The sequence below is a fragment of the Colletes latitarsis genome, chromosome 6 (assembly GCF_051014445.1).
Source record: "Colletes latitarsis isolate SP2378_abdomen chromosome 6, iyColLati1, whole genome shotgun sequence".
NCBI lineage: Eukaryota > Metazoa > Arthropoda > Insecta > Hymenoptera > Colletidae > Colletes > Colletes latitarsis.
The window spans coordinates 26,458,957-26,478,695 of record NC_135139.1 but is presented as its reverse complement, the minus strand read 5'-3'; the positions used below and the strand labels follow the sequence as shown (position 1 = coordinate 26,478,695).

Sequence of the window (19,739 nt, the reverse complement as noted above, 5' to 3'; positions counted from 1 at the left end):
ATAAACGAAAAAATAATACATTCACATTAAATATACAAATATATTTACAAAATTATAGTGCATATATGTATATTTGATGTAAAATTAATAAGATTTGTTTAATGTTCAAATTTTTTTACGATACAAGAATTAAGCATTACTTAATTTATTTAATTAAGATGATTATTCTGGCATATAATAAAATGACATTGAATAAAATTTAACATGATGAAGGGAATAATAATCTTGCATGAACTTCTCTGCTTTTGCGTTGTTCAATTGGAATATAACAAAATAAATTTTAAAGAAGAATAAACAAATAAATTTCGAAATCGATATAAGTGCTACGTGTCCGAGACCGTTTAGAGCCGCTCCTGAGATCTAATTTTGATTGCTTCCGAAATAATTAAATTCTCTCAATATTTAATCTTAATTCCAAACACTAAGAGTGCTAAATTTGAATTCCAGTATGAACCGATAATGTTGGAAATGACACGGAAATGGTAAGGGGACTCGTAAGCCCCCAATCCGTGTGACTGGAAAAAACAGTGCATGCAACATCTATTCTACATCTCGTCTGTGGTAGTAATAACAGTGACATTCATGCTAATGCCAGCTGCTACCAAATTGTTTCGATGACGCGCATATTGTAGTACAGTAGCGAAACTGGTGTTTGGATGACGTACTAGAATAAGATGGCCGACATTCGCTCTATCAGCTACCAACAGCATAACACCTGTATTACTTCTCTAATGAACTTCTTATTTTACGCAATCGAGAGCTTTAGACTTTCATTAGTGTTACCCTAAGTATTTCTAGAAAGAAGTCAATGTAGTATACGAGCTCTGACAGGTATTAAAGATAAATAGGGAAGTCAAATAAAACAACCCGTAAAGTAGGAACGTACATCTGAAGTATTTTCAGATACACTTGTGCAGGTGATTTTTCGCAAAGTGTTCTAGTGTAAAGTGTACATTGATTATTAAAACAATGGAATACGTATTAATAAAAGATATACGGCCGGGCCAGAAAAACATTAATGTGGTATTTATTGTTCTGGAAGTTGGCCATCCTACCATCACCAAAGAAAACCGCGAAGTTCGAACATTTAAAGTGGCGGACAGTACAGCGTGTATGAATGTTTCAATTTGGGACGAGCCTGGTCAACTTCTAGTACCAGGTGATATAGTAAGACTAACAAAGGGATATGCATCCGTTTGGAGACAATGTTTAACATTATACTCAGGTAAAAATGGGGACATACAAAAAATTGGAGAATTTTGTATGGTCATAAATGAACAGCTAAACATGAGCGAACCAAACCCTGCTCTGGCACAACAACTGATTAATCAAAGTGGATCCGGCCCACCTGGTAGTAATATTAACAATAGCATTACAAATAATGGAAATGCGAATAACATTGCTGGTCAACCTGGAAGACAACCTTTGGTATGTTTTCTTTAAAAATTATTTTTACCCTCGATAAAATACTAATTTAAATTATATTTTAGTAATACCATAAGTAATGCAACTATTTCTGATGTTACTGTTTAAATTTATTTTGTTATAGGCAATTCAAAGTAATTCAACAACACCGACTACTGGTACATCTGGTAGCTCTGCAACAACAAAAAGTGGAAATGGCAGCAATGGTAATAGTAGTGGAAACAGTGGTAATACTTCAGGACTTCCAGGGGGATCAGCAAGATATTCTGGCGACACAACAACAAAAACAACAGTTGCAGCAAAAACTAATTCTCGTGGTCGCGGGGGATATCGAAATGGTGGACGCAGTGATCGTAGATAACACACAAATAAGAAACGACTAATTATATATATCTAATAAGAATATGCAACTGATTACATTCAGGACAACTGTAATATACTGTTTTTCTAACAATGCTGTATATGTATATTCAAGAATTAATGTATACGATAGAGTCTGATTAAAATATAACATGAATTGAAGACAATCCAATTAAGAACACTAGAATACAAATATTATCATCATCAATGATTAAATATTTAAGTTATTTAATAGAAACGTCTGATTTACTTATCCGCAAGCTTTACATTTAATATATTATATAAGTTCAAATCTGAGGTTTGTCTTCAAATCATACAAGTATCAAAATTTCTCACTTATTCTGATAAACTAATGTAATATGTGATATAAAATATGTAATCTGCATTTAATTAGTGAATAATTTTGTTTAGTAGTTTTTAAAAATATATTTTATCAAAAAGATGAACTACATGTACATACAAACACAATTTACACTGAGGAGATAGCAGTGAATTAATTTCTTTTTTAGTATATGCAATTATTTCCATTTATACAAAGGTCAATATTGTTTTCAGTTTTGATTCTCTTAACTCAGTGTACATTTTGCTTAAAAGAAAAAGTACATGATCATTGTTTCTATTTGTACTTTGATCGAAATATTGAAAAAGTTATACGAAATTATATGGAAAATTAGATATTTACTTTTTTCACTTTCCTACTATATTTTAAATAACAATAATTTTGTGTTATCAATGATTATTGTATATATACAATGCATACATATATATTATTTTAAATTTTCTAGAAATTCAATTAAATAATTAATAATCATTTATTTCAAAATAATTTTCTTTTATCATTGTTTCTTCATCACTATATCAGTATGTAGAATAAAAATTTAAAAAATAGATATCGCAAATAAATTATTTGACATAATAAGACGCATGCGCAGGTTGTTTCAACTTTAGAGTTTGCGCCTCAGTCTGCGCAGTTCGCGTCTGGTACGCTGTGAGGAATGTGTTCTTGTAGTAATCGTTTATTTGAGGTTAGATCGGTGAATATTTCCTCCTGCGTATCTTCGAGTCGTTGATAATAGGTTGCATATATTTGTTACGTTGGTGAAAATTTTGGTGAACTATTTCTTGAAAACTTGAAAGATGACAAGATTCTTGGAAGGGACAACTGTCGTCAATAACGTGTGAATGTACTTCGTCAAGGCTTCGGAGAATACCACCAGCATGCTAAGGAGCATCTACATATACCCTTACTCACCAGGGTTTCGACTCACAGGTACGATAATCATTGCGGAGCTCAATTACAATCATTTTTGGTGAATAGACATACCTTCGAAATCATTCTGAAAAAATTATTTTTGTTAAAATTAAAATTAATGTTATTGCTTCTTGTCGACAAATAACTACCAGTCGGCAGCACTGCTCGGTATCGCTCAGCTGTTCACTGAAACAAAAAATCAATACATACTCTTGGCAGTTCATGCGGTCTCTAGTGGAGAGATGCAAAATAAAACTTAAGAACTAATAATAAACATTCTTTGTTATAAAATTATTATTTGAAATAATACAATACTTTTCAAATAAATCTTTTGAATATAGTTTATCAAGTAGGACTTTAGGGCTCGGTATTTTAACTTCGTTAAGCGACTGTCGACCAATCGAAGCCTAATTGGCTGCTGATTGGCGGTACCCCGGGGATGATCATTTATAAATACCGCCACAGCTGACCAACTCTTCAGTACCCCTGGAAGATATCTCTTCGGGTCTCCACTCGCAGCAACCTCCTCGTGGTGAGACCTGGTAATCGGTGTTACTCACAATGAAAAGTTCTTCGTGAGTAACACCGAGCTAATGGCTGCGAATTTAAAACAATATAAGTTATAAATATGGGCACGCTTGCTTTTGAGTCAATCCTGTAAAAACTACGCGACTGGTCCGACGTAGCTGTGAGTCATAATCCTGGCGAGTATCTTTCGTAGATAGCGATTAGAACGAATAGCTCTGGTTCCTTTGAACATGAACATGAGCAAAATCTATTTTTCATGTATTGAGTATAAATGAGCTGTTTGTAGTCAATAGTATTAATAACATACATATGTATACATATGCTCATTCATAGGAATAATAAAAATAATTTTTTTTTTTCAATAGTTAAAACATGATCAGGGGGTCTTAAAACGTGTATTTACGTGTAAATTTTTCATTCATTATGGACTTTGCTTATATGTATGTACCTATATAGCGCGAAACGTAAAAATGCCTGGGCAGTCGAGATTCGAAATTGTATGCCATTGACGCGAGGACGGCAGCTGTTCAAGAGACCAAGAACGAAAGGCTCCCATTCACGTTCTTTATCGATTTTCCGAAGTTGCGTGAAGCGCTGACCTTGCGTAACATGTGGCTCGTGCGATAGGATATGCTTTCCCCACCACTCCGTTAAGCGCTAAGGAAGTTCGTCGTTACTAGTGTCGCCGTCGATGGACTCAATTATGTCAAATTTGGCCACACTGGCTTACGTAGGTTTTAGGTTATGTTTGTACATGGTTCCACATTTCCATTGTGTATGTCAATATCGAGGCGAGTAACAATGACATATATTTTAATTCTGTTTTCTTTTAATTTTCGTTCATGTTTATAATTTCACTGTATTATACATTTTCAGAATGAATGTAACAATTATATCTTCGTTGTTATATGGATATTTCTGTTATTGAATATAAAATTCGATAACAGATGTCGAACGTCAAACGTAATAGTTTGTTAACAATTTTCATGTATCAAAAGGAGTATAAGACGGTATGTTTACGATATTTGTTATACAGATAGATAGTATTATACTATGTTGTTATGAATCAATGAATAAATTAAGTAGTACATGGCTGGAATGAAATGAAAAAAGAATTTTATTTTCTATCATTTTTAAAAATTAATATGTGAAAATTTCAACCATTATCATGCTTTACTATATAAATTTATACTTACAGACTGTTTTCCTTTGAAGAATGACAAAGTTACATATAAAATATGAAATTGCCAAAGATGCAGATGATACATCAGACTATTTTCTTTGGCCTGTCCAAGAATTTTCAGGCACAGTTAAAAAAGAAACATCTGGTTGGAAAAAAACCATTCAAACGCTCGTATTAATTCTTATTTATTTTATTTTGTCCGTGGGCCTAACATTTTATCTACAATGGCTTTATGATACATATGTAAGCAAGTAATTTTCCAATTTATTTTAGATATTATACATTAATTTTTAATTATTGTCCCTATGATTGTAGGGTTTTAAATTTCCTCTTACTGCAGTAATATGTCATTTAGTGGTGAAGTTTTTCTTATCTGCCGCAATAAGATGTGTCAGAACGTGTTATATGAGACAACAACAATTAAAACTTCCTTGGCAAAGCATAATATTAATGTTAATGCCAATAGGCATAGTTAGTGGTCTTGATGTTGGTCTATCCAACTGGGCACTTTCATTAATAACAATGTCATTGTATGTATATATTATTTTAAGTTGCTAGTAAAATAAAATACATTCACTATTATATATATTAACATATTACATCCAGATACACTATGACAAAGTCAACAACTATTATTTTCATTCTTGGTTTTGCTCTTATCTTAAATTTGGAGAGGAAGGTAATAACAATCGTTATTATATGTATTTTAGAAACTAGTTATAGAATATGACCAAGTAAAATGTAAGTATTAAATAAAACATTTTATTACAGTCTTGGTCATTAATATGCATTGTAGTAATGATATCAGGAGGTTTATTTATGTTTACTTATAAATCGACACAATTTGAAAGTTTTGGATTTGCTATCTGTCTCTTAGCATCATTTTTAAGTGGTATTCGGTGGACCATGACACAACTTATCATGCAAAAATCTAAACTGGGAATGAAAAGTCCAATTGATATGATATACTACATGCAACTATGGATGTTAATGCCTATTATACCAGTGATGTTATGGTTTGAAGGTACAATTATGTGCATTTAAAATGCACTGTAACAGATTTTCATTATTTTCTGTAATATATAAAAATCAATTAATACAGATTCATATTTCTATATTGAAGAAGAAATTATTTTGTAGGATCCTCATTATGTAGTTATATACAAAGTACTAACTGGAATGATGTTCAATCTATTGTATTGACTACATCTGCTGTACTTGGGGGTGCTTTAATAGCTTTTCACATGGAAGTTACAGAGTTCTTAGTTGTTACATACACTTCTAGTCTTACTCTTTCAATTACTGGTATAATTAAGGTAAATACAGATTATATCTATTGCATATTATATGTATAAGAAAAATTTATTTAATATATATTTTTACAGGAAATATCTATGTTAATCTTGGCCGTTGAATGGAAAGGCGATGAAATGAGTAGTCTTAACTTCATAGGATTGTTAATGTGCCTTGGTGGAATTATGATTCATACTGTTCAAAAAATATTATCAAATAGGAACAGAAAAAGTGAAAACATGGAGTTACAATTTAATTCTCCTCCAAATAGTAAATTAAAAAATGAAGAGGGGATTGACATAAACTTCCCTTTATTAACTCAAAAATCAACGTCTTTAACAAATCTTTTGAACGCGGAATTTAGCTCGGACGAAGATGATCCAGTTAAAGATCATGAGAATTCTACTCAAATACTGAGTAATATATTGCAACGTAGAGAACAGTAAATTGTAGATTATTGACATTGGTGTACAATGAAAAAAAATTTATTTACCATAGAACTTATTCCATGTTCAATATACATACTGTTTACTGTATTTTATACATATTTTTGCATATGAAGTTAATTACAAATCTTGTAAGTATTTTACTTTCTATAGAAATTGTTTAATAATTTTCATTAATAAGCAATACTTTTAAGAATGAATTTTATATTAATGTACCAAAAATTTTTTTTCTTCTATACTAGTACATTGAGTAAAAATATTTTCATATTTATAAATAATTTATAAATAATTAAAAATAATTTGATATTTACTTGAAATTTATAAACAGAGCTTCGAAGGAACATTTCTTTCGTAAATAATGTTAATTGTATTTATTTAAAGATTTCCTACAATTGTAATTTAATACTAAAAATTTCAGTCTGTGTTAGAGTTCCTTGCCTAGAAATAGCATAATCATGTCTTACTGATAAATAAGAATATTTTTTGTCGTTTTTGCTTTATTTACGACATATTTTTATATATGTGGATATTAAAGCATTGATAAACGCACAGCATAATAAAGGATAATAAGAGTATTGAATGTAAAACATGCATGTTGTAAGTTGTTATCAATTACGTCTAAAGATTTCTCCAATATACTGATTATAATTCAGTAACGTTTTATCGAAGCAACCGTAAAAATTTGTAATTTTTATATTAATTCAGATGCATAATAATGTAAAACTGCAAGACGCGGCAGTGTTTTGTGTGTAAACCTAGTCTGGAGGGAGGAAGTTGGAGCTGCGCAGCGGCAAGCACGTTTAAAAGAATTAGGCTTTTGTTATTAATTGCAACTAAAGATTTGATATAATTAATCACAATTTTATCAGTGAAATTGTAGTATACAGATGTAAAGTTGATGTTCAATATTCTTCTATAATGTGCATAAATATATATGTATGTAAAAGAATGTTTATTACTTAATAATAATTCTACTATGTTTATGAAGCATTCCTTTATAATGATTTATTTTAATATGTAAGTAAAACACTATATTTGCAATTTTTCAGAAAGTTATGTTTTATGTTATATGATATACAGGTTCATCTGTATAATAACATTAAGTTACTTGGCCAAAAAATTTATTTAATTTATATATTCTCATATTGAAGATGTTATAATGTTTTGCTTTATAATTCCAAAGTATACATAATAAATTTTGTATATATAAGTATGATATTATTTTACTATTCACTTACTTCTTAAATAACAATTGCTATAGATTTTATTTATTATAAGAAATAAGAAATATTCGATGAGATTATATTTTTATAATTTTATGAAGTTCACTAAAACACTTTATAAATTCACACATTTTGGTGCTTGTCAGTATATGTAAATAAATCATAATCAAATATTTGTATAAATATACGTAGAAACAATATATTATAAAATGATAGTAATTGTATTCATATTAAAAAATTTAATTTAATTTTATTTAATTTTTTAAATACGGACTAAGTTGATTTTCCTTAAAACGAGACAAACTTATTTTTATATACAGTTGTAGTAATACGATAAGAAGAATAAATATGATATATCATATATGATATATATATATATAACAAAATCTTGATAATTACTCTAATATAGATTAATAAATAATTATTATCTATATAATTTAATAAATAAGCTTTTAAACTCGTTACTTAGCTTGTTTGATTTGATTAGTCTTTTTAGATTTGGCTTCAATTCTTTCTTCCAGTTTGTGAATCAAATCATCCAATTCATCCTGTGTAAAAAACATAAAACATATTAAATTAAAAGCTGTATTTTAAATAGTTTCGTTATTTGTATGTCATTTATAAATGTTGTTCACCTCATTGTATGTGTACATCAAAGTACAATGTTTTAAAGCTTGTTTCTTTCTATTAAGTAATTGTAATGCATGTGGTAAACAGTAAACACTGTCATCTTGTGAATTACTAATCAATGAAACAAATAGATTAGCTCGACAAGTTTCACATTCAAAATCACCATCGTCTTCTTTTACTTTTTTCCCTTTCTTTCGTTTACTACTATCTGGCAACGGCAATCTTTCGGTATTCGTGAGTCCCACAGATTCTAATTGTTTTCGATAATTTATTTCCTTCTCGCGAATTTTAATCACACTTGGTAAAATCTAAAAATATAATTATACATAGATCAAAAGACGAAACAAAATGCATTATACAATATTAGTATTTATGTTTACCTGTTTCATTACTTCTATGTGAGATCTAGAATCATTAATAATATTGAATAACAATCTTTCAAATGAAAAGATCGATGGCTCACAGCTATCTTGTATGTCCTGAAGCGATGATTTACAATTATTATTACGAAATATTATTTTCTTAACACACATATATAGCAAAAGATAGAAGAATGTTTACTCACTTTAAATACTTGTTCAGCAGTTTCTAACCAGGATGGTTGTGCAAAATAAACACTTTCAGATACTACATAGCCAGTACATATACTTGATGTAAATGCTTTAGGAAATACGATTATAAATTGGCCTGGTTCTTGCACAGTCTGACACAATGATACTCCATTACTAACCAACAATTCTGGAGGGACCATCGCTGTATCCGAAGGTAGCCATATAGTCTTATTTTTACAATATCGCGGTACCATTTTGGAAAGAGCTTCTCTAAAGTTATTGTTATGTTCGTCTGGTATGCCATACCAAATCTTTTTAGCACCTGTATGCAAATACTCTATCCATGGAAGACCATGAGGATCGCGGTACCAACAACATGCGCTAAATAACATACCCACATGAAGTGTTGGTACTGTCACACCTATAAACAATATTATTATTTGTGACAAAAAGAAAAGAAAAAGAAGAAATGCAAAGAAAAGATTACATACCCATTAACGGACCCAAAGCTCTTAGCACTGAACCAGCATTATTAGTAAGTACTTTAAGATTCCATGGGTGTCTAGCAAATGGACTATTCTTGGCAACAGAAAATCCAAAACCACGACCACTAGAATCAATGCTTGCAGCATGCACACAGACATGTCGCTTTCTTTCTGCAACATGCTTCCAAAATGCACTTTCAACCTCATCAGCAGAAGCACCTTCGGCTTCGTTCCCAGATCGCTGGTTCTCTCCAAACCACATACGTTGCGTGTTTCGTGCGATACGATAAAAAGCATTTAATGGCATATTTCTACCCTATAAAATTACATTCATTTCTATAAATGATAAGAAATATTAAAATATATGAATATGTATTGAATTTCATACTTTAACAATGCATTCTTCAATTTCATCGGAACTATCTTCTTCTTCATCTTCTTCGTTATCATTTACTGGTGCATTTTGTCTTTGTAAAGCTCTACTTTCTCTTTTCATCCACTCAGACTCAACTTCATCAAACAATTTACCTCTTTCCTCTAAATACATTTTACTGATAAGTAAATTGAAAAATTGTTTTTTTAAAAGATACTTATGTAGAAATACCTGGAGATAATGTATCATATGGTAGTAAGTATTTACAATAAATGTCATCTAATTTGGTTACACGGTCTTGGGCAGACTTTGGTATCTTCATACCATCTGCTACTTTTTGCCATTTTTTCTTTTCAATAACTTCTTTCAGCCCACCTAAACTTTGAACTGTTTGATATAAATGTGGCAAATCAACTTCCATACCACCAATCTGTAAAAGACATAAATGGTTTGTGTGTTAAAGTGAAAATTAAATCTTAAACAAGAAATATTACCCAAGGTGGATGAGTTAATGTTATGCTTTGGGTAGCTAAATATTTTTTTATAGCCATCATTTCCTTTACGTTAGGACCCCATCTATGAAGCATACGATGTACATACTGATTATACGCGGTAAATCGCATATCATCCGATACTTTGCATTCCGGCTAGAATAAAAATTATTTTCTATTTATATGTTTTCGTTTTTAAATAGGTGTACATGGAAAGAATAATTCTATTTTCATAAATTTTACTTTAAAATTGGGTGGCGGTACAACTCTGCATATTCCAAATTTCTCTGCAATTGGTCTTATTTTGTCTATATATTCCAGCGGATCTTGAAAATCTTTCTCACTGGGGTGAAACGTTGGAGCCTCGACTAAACGTGATTCATTGTTCTCATGTTTTGCACTTGGAAATGTGACATTATTAGTTGGGGAACAAATTTCCATACCCTTCTGTTTAGATTTGATTTGACATCTGAAATTTCAATTATATATAGATACGTAATTAAATGTAATAATATTTAACTCTGCAATATAAAAAATGAAATTATAATTGTACCGTTTCCCATTTTTATTCGAATCAATCGAAGTTTTCCTTTCTCTGGACGTTTTTGGTGATTTTGTTAATTTTTCTGTCCCCATAATCCCAATATTTTGTCTGTTTATTGTTGGTATTATACTTTCGGTTTTACATGGAGAAGTTGGTTGAACCTCAGCATTAGACATAGTCATAATTGAAGTTGTATTTGTAGAGGTAGATGGTACTGGATTTTCTGTTGCAAAAGCAGAATTTGGTGGTGTACGAGTCGTAGGTTGCACTGTACCTACGGGAGGGCAACGTGCAATCGACGATGGAGGTTTAGTAACTAACTTTGCCCTCAAAAGAACTTTTTGATTAGGTCCATTTGGTCCTTCGGTACCAAGTTTAACAGCTACACCTTGAATTAATTGTTGCCCTTGAACTAAATTCGGCCCGTTTCTTGTAACAGCTTGCAAAGGTATATAAAATAGTTGACCATCATTTTCATCGTCATTTTCATTATTGTTTTCCGTTTGGGTAGATATTTCCGTACATTTTTGTTGATTGGTATCTTTTTCCCGCATTTGTTCTTGAGTTTGCGCACTCTCATCGAGATTTACTTGAACAGCTATCGAAGCACTACAATTTACATTACTCCAAGTTGTTGTTAACTTATCTAATGGTAAAACTTGTATATTGGCTAATGTTGCAAAGTTTTTGGGTAATTCAAACTTGTTAACATTTAACATTGAATTTGACGTATTTTTCGATTCTACTATTTTATTGTCATTTCTTGAAAGAACATTGTTGGGCTTTTCCTTAGGTTCTGTCATTTCACAACTTTCTTTGATTATTTTTTCTATACTCTTATTTGTATCGCTCTCGGATGAAGTAATAGTCACGTTCGATTTATTGGAATCACGAACTTTGCGTCTAAACGGAGTATTAACCGGGACTTCGGTATCGCTTTCAAATGCATAAACGCTGCTTTCATTTTCCGGAGAAAATGCATTTGCATTGGGAGTTACTGTTTTACGCTCTTTTACTTTGGGTAAAAATGGTTTTCTAGGTTGAAATATAGATTTTTTTTCTGTTGGCAATTTCTTCTCGGTAGACCCATCTATTGAATTTTGTTCGGATTTCAATGGTGCATCATTATCTTCTCCAACACACGAATCTTTACTCAGTTTTATATTTCGCCCTTTAATCATTTCTTTTCCATCGGTATTAATTTTATTGGCATTAATAGGTTCGTTTTGTTGCTTTATATCAACAGATTGTATATCCACTGCTGTAATGGGTACATATTTATTCTGTATGCACATACGATCTTTTATATTTGCTTTTTCTGCTAATTTAGAAAGTGTGACATTAACTGGTCTTACCAAATGTTGAATTTTTGTTGAGATAGATAAATGCGAGACATCAGACTTTTTCTCGCAAACATCGTATTTAAACGTAGATACATTTTCCATTTCTAACTTACTTTCCTCTTTGGCAAAGGAACTTTCATTTAACCATTTTTCAATTTGTTCATTTGACATGTTTACCTTTTCTTTTCTTACATGTAACGTTGACAAAGACATATCTAGAACGTTTGTAGAAGAAATTTCTGTTTTATGGTAACATTCTTTTTCGGTAGTAACTAACAATGTTGTTTGAGATTCTGTTTCATCTGGCAATTCTGATTTTGTCTTCGGAATCTTTTCAGACTGAATACATTCGTCATTTGGCACATTCATTGGTGGAAGAGAAGTTTGTTCTAGTAATGATTTATTCTTATCTTCCTGTTCCTTAGATGTACTTAGATTTTCCACTTCTTCTGCTTTAGTTGTTTCTAATACGCTTGTAGTTTTTTCTGTGGCAAGAAGATTAGCATTAACATGTGTTTGACATGAATTTAAAACTTTAGATATTGCTTTTCTTGTAAACCCCCGAAAAGATTCTTCATCGTCCGATACTTTCAAAACATCCACCTTCGCGGAATGTTTATCTACAGGCTGTTCAACTTTCTCCACATTAGTATTAGTATTAGTATGATTGTCATTATTTTCATTAGTGGCAATCTGTTGGTTTTGTTCGTGAATAGCTTTTTTCCTTTTCAATTTATTAAGCAACATCCCTAATGTTTCTTCATCAGAGTCTGTATTTTCATTTGCAGTATTTTTCGTTTCTTTCTGTTTCGAAGTTGTGCCTTTTTCAGGTAATGATTTATTAAAACTTTGTTCTCGTTTACGTTTCATTACAAATTTCTCTTTATTAAACCTTATATTACTTTGAACCTGAGATTTTGATTTAATATTTACAGTATTTTGAATCTCCATTCGCGTGACCACAGGTTTAGAAGAAGATCTAAGAAATCTACTCGCAGGTTTATTTAATTTTCCTAAACTTCGTCTCGTAACAGGTCTTGCATTGTTAGTTCCATTAGAACTTTCTGATTCTTCGTCGCTATCTATTTCACAATATTTTTGAACTCTTATGAGTCTTTTACTTTTAAAGGTAATTTTACTAGTTTTAGTTTTGTCTGAACGTTTATTAGATGTACTCTGAATAGAGGTAATTTTACCATCTTTATTTTTTGTAATTGTTTTTGTAATAGATTGTTTTACTTTGGCTTTAATTTCACTCTCTGTTTGAGCAATTTTACGCGCATTTGGTAATTCTGGGAAACTGTCCATAGAAAGATTATCATCATTTTCTAAGTCAGGACTCACAAGTTTTCTTCCAAGAATTTCCATGTATACCGCAGCTGCTTCTTTTGTCTTCCTAGTTGGTCTTCTACACAGATTTTTTGGAGAAATTGTTCCACTATGGGAACGCGTGATTCTTCTCATTTCGGATTTGCTCCTTGTACATATCTTTTTCTGAACATTCTTTTGTATTGCACGTTTCACTTGCTGTACAGATTTTTCTGATGGCTCCTCTTCTTCTTCAGATGTAGAATCTGAATTTGACGTATCACTGTTCTTTTGTTTTACAAGAACTTTTTTCTTTGGTTTAGGTGGAATAGGTTTTGCTTTTGGAGAAGCCTTTTTTACCTTATCTGTAAGTACACTACTTCGTAAACCAAGTCTCTTAGTTTCAATTCTTGGAAGAAATTTTCTAGGTGTCAATTTGTTTCCAGGTTTTAAAATAGCTCGTTCTGTACAAGATCTTGTTCTCATAACACATGACGTTTTAAATTTATTTTGAATTCTTTGTTTAGCAAGACGTTGTTCTTGATACTTTTTCTTAAGTGCTTGTATAGTGGATGTTGTAGTTTTGAATTTAGTAATATTTTTTTGTATTGTATTTTGAACCTTCTTTTTATTTGTAACGATAGGTTTCATTTTGGTAATAGTTTTCTGACTTGAATCTGGTTTCTGATTTTCAATCGACGTACTGGTCGAGGATGTCACCTTATCTATTGGTAAACGTACTGACTTTGAATCTGATTTTTCTTTTTTATTACCCACATTGAAGAAATTTAAGTTTGGAGGTAAAATTGACGTTCCTAAATAAACATTTTAACGAAACGTTAATTCACAAATTATTATCTGGAAAATTATTTTATTTATAGAAATAATAAATTTAATAACCTCTAAAGCATAAAAATGTCAAAAAATCCTCTGTATTAGGTCGTTTGTGTGTTATTAACTCTGTTATAACTGCTGGTTTAGTTTTTTCTTTATCTTTAATTGGTGTATGCGAAGCATTGAAAACTGTTGTTGCACCTTGTGCAAATTTTCTTTGTGCATGTACTTTGGTCCTATAATAAAGAATAAATACGACAATTAAGTAAAATTTCTTAAAAATTATTCAGTAGATGATAAATGTTATAAAAATATTTATTTGCCTGACAATCTTACTAAAACCTAAACAGTATATTAAAAGCCAACATTTTTAATTAAATACTCACCTCTTTGGAGATTCTGAGAGTGGCTCCATAAGATCGACCAAATCTCCTTCTTTTCTTTTCCGTTTATCATTTCGACTTAACACCATTTTTCAGTTTTATTAAAAAATATTTCTGTCAATTGGTAATGAAGTATCGACACAGATATATTCATCAGTGCTTAAAAGAAAATCAAATTTTTACATGATTATTTCTTTTTTCGTTTTTGTAAAAAATACAAATTTGTAAACTATTAAAAGATATTACATTACAAGAAACGAGACTCGTGTCTTATCGGAAAATAAAAGAAAATATTTGATATTATGAAAAAAATTAAAAGAGAAAATCCGAAGATTTCTATCTTTATACAGTCATTCAACGTTTTAAAGTAGTTTTCATTAAATGCAGGTAAATGAAGATCAACAATATCCACTATCACTAAACGTTTGTTCTTTCTTCACACCGGGCAAACAATTGTTTATTGTGTCAAATAAGATTAAATACCACGCTCTGATCTATGGTTTAGATATACATAGATATGCGCTATAAAACGATATTGATTTCTCAAGCCTTGTTCACATTGCATACAGTGCATTGAATATATACCATTCACATTAAATTTAGCCAACTGAAAAAAATTGCTGGAACGTTTATTACGACGTTATTATACGATTGAATAATGATTTGTCGGAAATTTTCTTAGCCGCCTTAAATAAAAGGGAAATTAAGAAAAATGTTATTAAACAAATTTTGAAGAATCAATATCAGCTTCGTTGAAATGCGTGTATGTGGTTTCTTTACGCCATGATTTTAAGTAATTAACACTCAATGGATTAGTATATAAATAGATCTTTTATTTTCTTTCATTTAACATTGTGTGTAGGATACAAAGGTTCGGGTAAAATTATGTTCGAGCTGCTCGATTGTATTTTTTGAAATAAACTATGAATCAAAACAGCCTTCTTTTCTTTTGTATATCCTTCTTCTTTCTATCAGAGGCGCTTCTATCCTTATAGATCATTCATTGTGTTATCGTAGATGCGGAAGTTCCGCTGTAACTTTGACTGTTGAACTGTAGAAGTGTAGTAGCAATGGACAGTTAGGAGTTCTACAGTAGGATCGCCACCGGAGGTCGGAGCGAAAACTCCCGCGCACCAAACCCGGTATGAATGCTTTGCGTGTGTGAATGTGTGTATGAGTGGCCCCGGGCATGGGATATTTGCCGCGGGTTTTACCTACGGCTGCAGGTTGACCAGTTGGCTGCGGATGAGTCCCATGTTACGGGGTCGCTTGAATACCAACCAACAGTATATTTCCAAAGAGGGGAAAGTCATCAATTACGTGTACCAATCAAAATCATCTTCGAACAAGTGTCGTAGACATAGTCCGGGCTCAAACTAGCGGCAGAGATGCCAGATTCAGCACCCGGTGCATTACTCACGCATGTCAGATCACGCGTACATGGGCTCATGGAGTTTCGGAAAGTCGCAAAGGCAAACTGACACATGCCTTCTTTCTCGATTCTCCTCGTGGAAGTCGAGAGAGCCGCCCAAGTTTGTCGTGGAATAGTTCGTTATTATCAACGATAGATGGCGCTTATTTACCGACCTCAAACCCCCTGGTGCTAAAACGCCCAAGTTTGTCGTGGAATAGTGCATTACCTTCAACGCTACATGGCACTTATTTATCGACCTCCGGCCCTCTGGTGTTAAAAAGCCCAAGCTTCTCGAGAAATCCATCTAGTGTGGACGATACGAACTATTCCACGACAAACTTGGGCGTTTTAGCACCAGGGGGCCTGAGGTCGATAAATAAGCGCCATCTATCGTTGAAAATAATGGACTATTCCATGACAAACTTGGGCGTTTTAGCACCAGGGGGTTTGAGGTCGGTAAATAAGTGCCATCTATCGTTGATAATAACGAACTATTCCACGATAAACTTGGGCGGCTCTCTCGACCAGAGATGCCAGAAAGGCATCGAAGGTGCTCTCTCACACTATATCAGATCACGCGTACGTGAGCTCGTAGAGTTTCGGAAACCCGACAAAGGCAAAATGACGCATGCTCTCTTTCTCGATTCTCCAAAGTTGCCCATAGTAATTTCGGACCGCCTCGTGAGAGTCGAGAGAGAAAGGCTCACATTTGCCTTCTCGCTCTTGAACAACTAATATCCGACCTCCCGTCAACAGGTCTCCACCGGCCTCTGCTGACCGCTGCTGATCACTCCTGGAATTTCTGACAACGTATAACGATTACGACTGGCTACTGTTAGTCTCTTCCAGCCTCTGCTGACCGCTGCTGACCACTTCTGATATATCTGGCAACGTATAACGATTACTACTGTGTTCTGTCAGCCTCCGCATGCTCCTACAAGTCTCTGCTTGCCTTTGCAGGTTTCTGCTTGCCTTTGCTGGCCTCTGCTGAACACTGTTGACCACCCCTGATGCTTCTGACATCGTATAACAATTACAACTTGCTACTGTCAGCCTCTCCCAACCTCTGCTGGCCTCTGCTGACCACCGCTTATATTTCTGACAACCTATAACGATTACTACTGACTTCTGCTAACCTCTGTTGGTCTTTGCTGATCTCTGTCAGCGTGTGCTTGCCTCTGCTGAACTTTCCTGGCCTCTGCCAAACGCTACTGACCACTGCAGGTATTTCTGATAATATATAACGATTAATACTTACTACTACATGCCCCTACAAGTCTCTGCTTGCCTTTGCAGGTTTCTGCATGCCTGTGCATGCCTTTGCTGGCCTCTGTTGAACACTGCTGACCACCCCTGATGCTTCTGACATCATATAACAATTACTGCATGCTACTGTTCGCCCCTGCTGATCTCTGCTTGCCACTGCATGCCTCTGCTCGTCTCTACTGACCGCTGCTGACCACCAACGCTTACTACTTGCTACTATTCGCCCCTGGTGATCTCTGCTTGCCACTGCTGGCTTCTGCTGACCACTCCTGATACTTCTGGCAACGTATAACGATTACAACTTGCTACTGTCAACCTCTCCTAACCTCTGCTGGCTTCTGCTGACCACCCCCGATGCTTCTGGCAACGTATAACGATTACAACTTGCTACTGCTTGCCCCTGCTAGTCTCTGCTGACCGCTGCTGACCACTCCTGATACTTCTGGCAACGTATAACGATTACAACTTGCTACTGTCAGCCTCTCCCAGTCTCTGCTGACCTCTGCTGACCACTCCTGATGCTTCTGGCAACGTATAACGATTACAACTTGCTACTGCTTGCCCCTTCTAGTCTCTGCATGTCTCTGCATCCTTCTGCTGACCTCTGCTGGCCCCCGCTGACCACGCTGACCTTTGTTAACAACTTCTAACATGATGTACATGTATTAAAACTTTATATAATGTAAATCTATGACAATAAATGATATAATTTCAAAGAATTCTATGTGTTCTCGTCACTTTTACCTTTCTTTTCCTCTCCCCATTATTCCCTTAGTTATAAGAAACCGTTTCTCTACTTAAAACTGGAATTCCAAAGTGCCCGGAGCGTTTTCTGAAATGCCGATGACCTTGACCCACTTTCGAAACTGGGTCAAGGCCAAATTCTGATTCCCAAAGCGCCCGGAATTTTTCTAAGATTCGATGGCCTTGACCCACTTTCGAAATTGGGTCAAGGCCATTCAGATTCTCGAAGCGGCCAAAAATTTTCTGAAATTTCGAATGGCCTTGACCCACTTTCGAAATTGGGTCAAGGCCATCCGGATTTCCGAAGCGGCCGAAAATTTTCTAAGATTCGAATGGCCTTGACCCAATTTCGAAAGTGGGTCAAGGCCAAATCCGGATTTCAAAGCGCCCAGAATTTTTCTGAAATGTCGATGGCCTTGACCCACTTTCGAAATTGGGTCAAGGCCATTCAGGTTTCCGAAGCGGCCGGAAATTTTCTAAAATTCGAATGGCCTTGACCCACTTTCGAAATTGGGTCAAGGCCACCCGATTTTCAAAGCGCCCGGAAATTTTCTAAAATTCAAATGGCCTTGACCCACTTTCGAAATTGGGTCAAGGCCATCCGGATTTCCAAAGTGCCCGGAATATTTCTAAAATGCTGATGAACTTGCGAAGAAGGTGGTACGCATCTTATAGGTAAGAGAATGATTTGGAGAGGAAAAGGACGGTAAAAAATGATGAGAACACATAGAATACTTTGAAATTATATCATTTATTGTCATAGATTCACGTTATACAAAACTTTAATACATATAAACATATTATATTATATTATATCATGTCACAAGTTGTCAGCAACGGTCAGCAGTGGTCAGCGATGGTCAGCTGACATCGGGAGATGTTCGCAGAGGCCAGCTTAGGTCGGGAGATGTTGGCAGAGGTCAGCAGAGGGTGGCAGTAGCCAGTAGTAATCGTTGTACGTTGCCAGAAATATAAGCGGTGGTCAGCAGAGGCCAGCAGTGACAAGCAGAGATCACCAGGGACGAATAGTAGCAAGTAGTAAGCGTTGGTGGTCAGCAGCGGTCAGTAGAGACGAGCAGAGGCATGCAGTGGCAAGCAGAGATCAGCAGGGGCGAACAGTAGCATGCAGTAATTGTTATACGATGTCAGAAGCATCAGGGGTGGTCAGCAGTGTTCAGCAGAGGCCAGCAAAGGCAAGCAGAAACCTGCAAAGGCAAGCAGAGACTTGTAGAGGCATGCAGTAGTAAGTATTAATCATTATACATTATCAGAAATACCTGCAGTGGTCAGTAGCGGTCAGCAGAGACGAGCAGAGGCATGCAGTGGCAAGCAGAGATCAGCAGGGGCGAACAGTAGCATGCAGTAATTGTTATATGATGTCAGAAGCATCAGGGGTGGTCAGCAGTGTTCAACAGAGGCCAGCAAAGGCATGCACAGGCATGCAGAAACCTGCAAAGGCAAGCAGAGACTTGTAGGGGCATGTAGTAGTAAGTATTAATCGTTATATATTATCAGAAATACCTGCAGTGGTCAGTAGCGTTTGGCAGAGGCCAGGAAAGTTCAGCAGAGACAAGCACACGCTGACAGAGATCAGCAAAGACCAACAGAGGTTAGCAGAAGTCAGTAGTAATCGTTATAGGTTGTCAGAAATATAAGCGATGGT

General features: G+C 34.1%; 3 protein-coding genes across 7 annotated transcripts; 2 read left to right on the top strand and 1 right to left on the bottom strand.

Moving 5' to 3' along the window:
- The first annotated feature begins 923 nt into the window (after positions 1-923).
- Positions 924-2,279, top strand: LOC143342410 (SOSS complex subunit B homolog). The gene is made up of 2 exons (XM_076766254.1): positions 924-1,428; positions 1,550-2,279. The coding sequence occupies exons 1-2, from the start codon at positions 970-972 to the stop codon at positions 1,784-1,786; spliced, it is 696 nt and encodes a 231-aa protein (XP_076622369.1). The 5' UTR covers positions 924-969; the 3' UTR covers positions 1,787-2,279.
- Positions 2,280-3,558: 1,279 nt separating this feature from the next.
- Positions 3,559-7,480, top strand: LOC143342416 (solute carrier family 35 member C2). Of its 2 annotated transcripts, XM_076766265.1 has the most exons (9): positions 3,559-3,830; positions 3,931-4,356; positions 4,442-4,575; positions 4,764-4,991; positions 5,064-5,278; positions 5,355-5,427; positions 5,520-5,772; positions 5,889-6,064; positions 6,134-7,480. In XM_076766265.1, exons 4-9 carry the CDS (start codon positions 4,782-4,784, stop codon positions 6,485-6,487), a joined length of 1,281 nt encoding a protein of 426 aa, XP_076622380.1. In that variant the 5' UTR covers positions 3,559-3,830; positions 3,931-4,356; positions 4,442-4,575; positions 4,764-4,781; the 3' UTR covers positions 6,488-7,480. The 2 variants fall into 2 exon arrangements, with proteins under 2 accessions (XP_076622380.1, XP_076622379.1); XM_076766264.1 differs by having other exon boundaries at positions 3,559-4,356.
- Positions 7,481-7,545: 65 nt separating this feature from the next.
- On the bottom strand, positions 7,546-15,215 carry Jarid2 (Jumonji, AT rich interactive domain 2). Of its 4 annotated transcripts, none has more exons than XM_076766261.1 (13): positions 14,899-15,213; positions 14,656-14,811; positions 14,336-14,505; positions 10,794-14,250; positions 10,484-10,709; positions 10,244-10,396; positions 9,981-10,179; positions 9,765-9,913; positions 9,383-9,692; positions 8,906-9,312; positions 8,721-8,819; positions 8,346-8,648; positions 7,546-8,258 (listed from the first exon to the last, which is right to left on the bottom strand). In XM_076766261.1, exons 2-13 carry the CDS (start codon positions 14,739-14,741, stop codon positions 8,172-8,174), a joined length of 5,646 nt encoding a protein of 1,881 aa, XP_076622376.1. In that variant the 5' UTR covers positions 14,742-14,811; positions 14,899-15,213; the 3' UTR covers positions 7,546-8,171. The 4 variants fall into 4 exon arrangements, 3 of the variants coding, with proteins under 3 accessions (XP_076622376.1, XP_076622377.1, XP_076622375.1); XM_076766262.1 differs by having other exon boundaries at positions 15,001-15,213; XM_076766260.1 differs by having other exon boundaries at positions 14,656-15,213.
- Between the last annotated feature and the right edge of the window lie 4,524 nt (positions 15,216-19,739).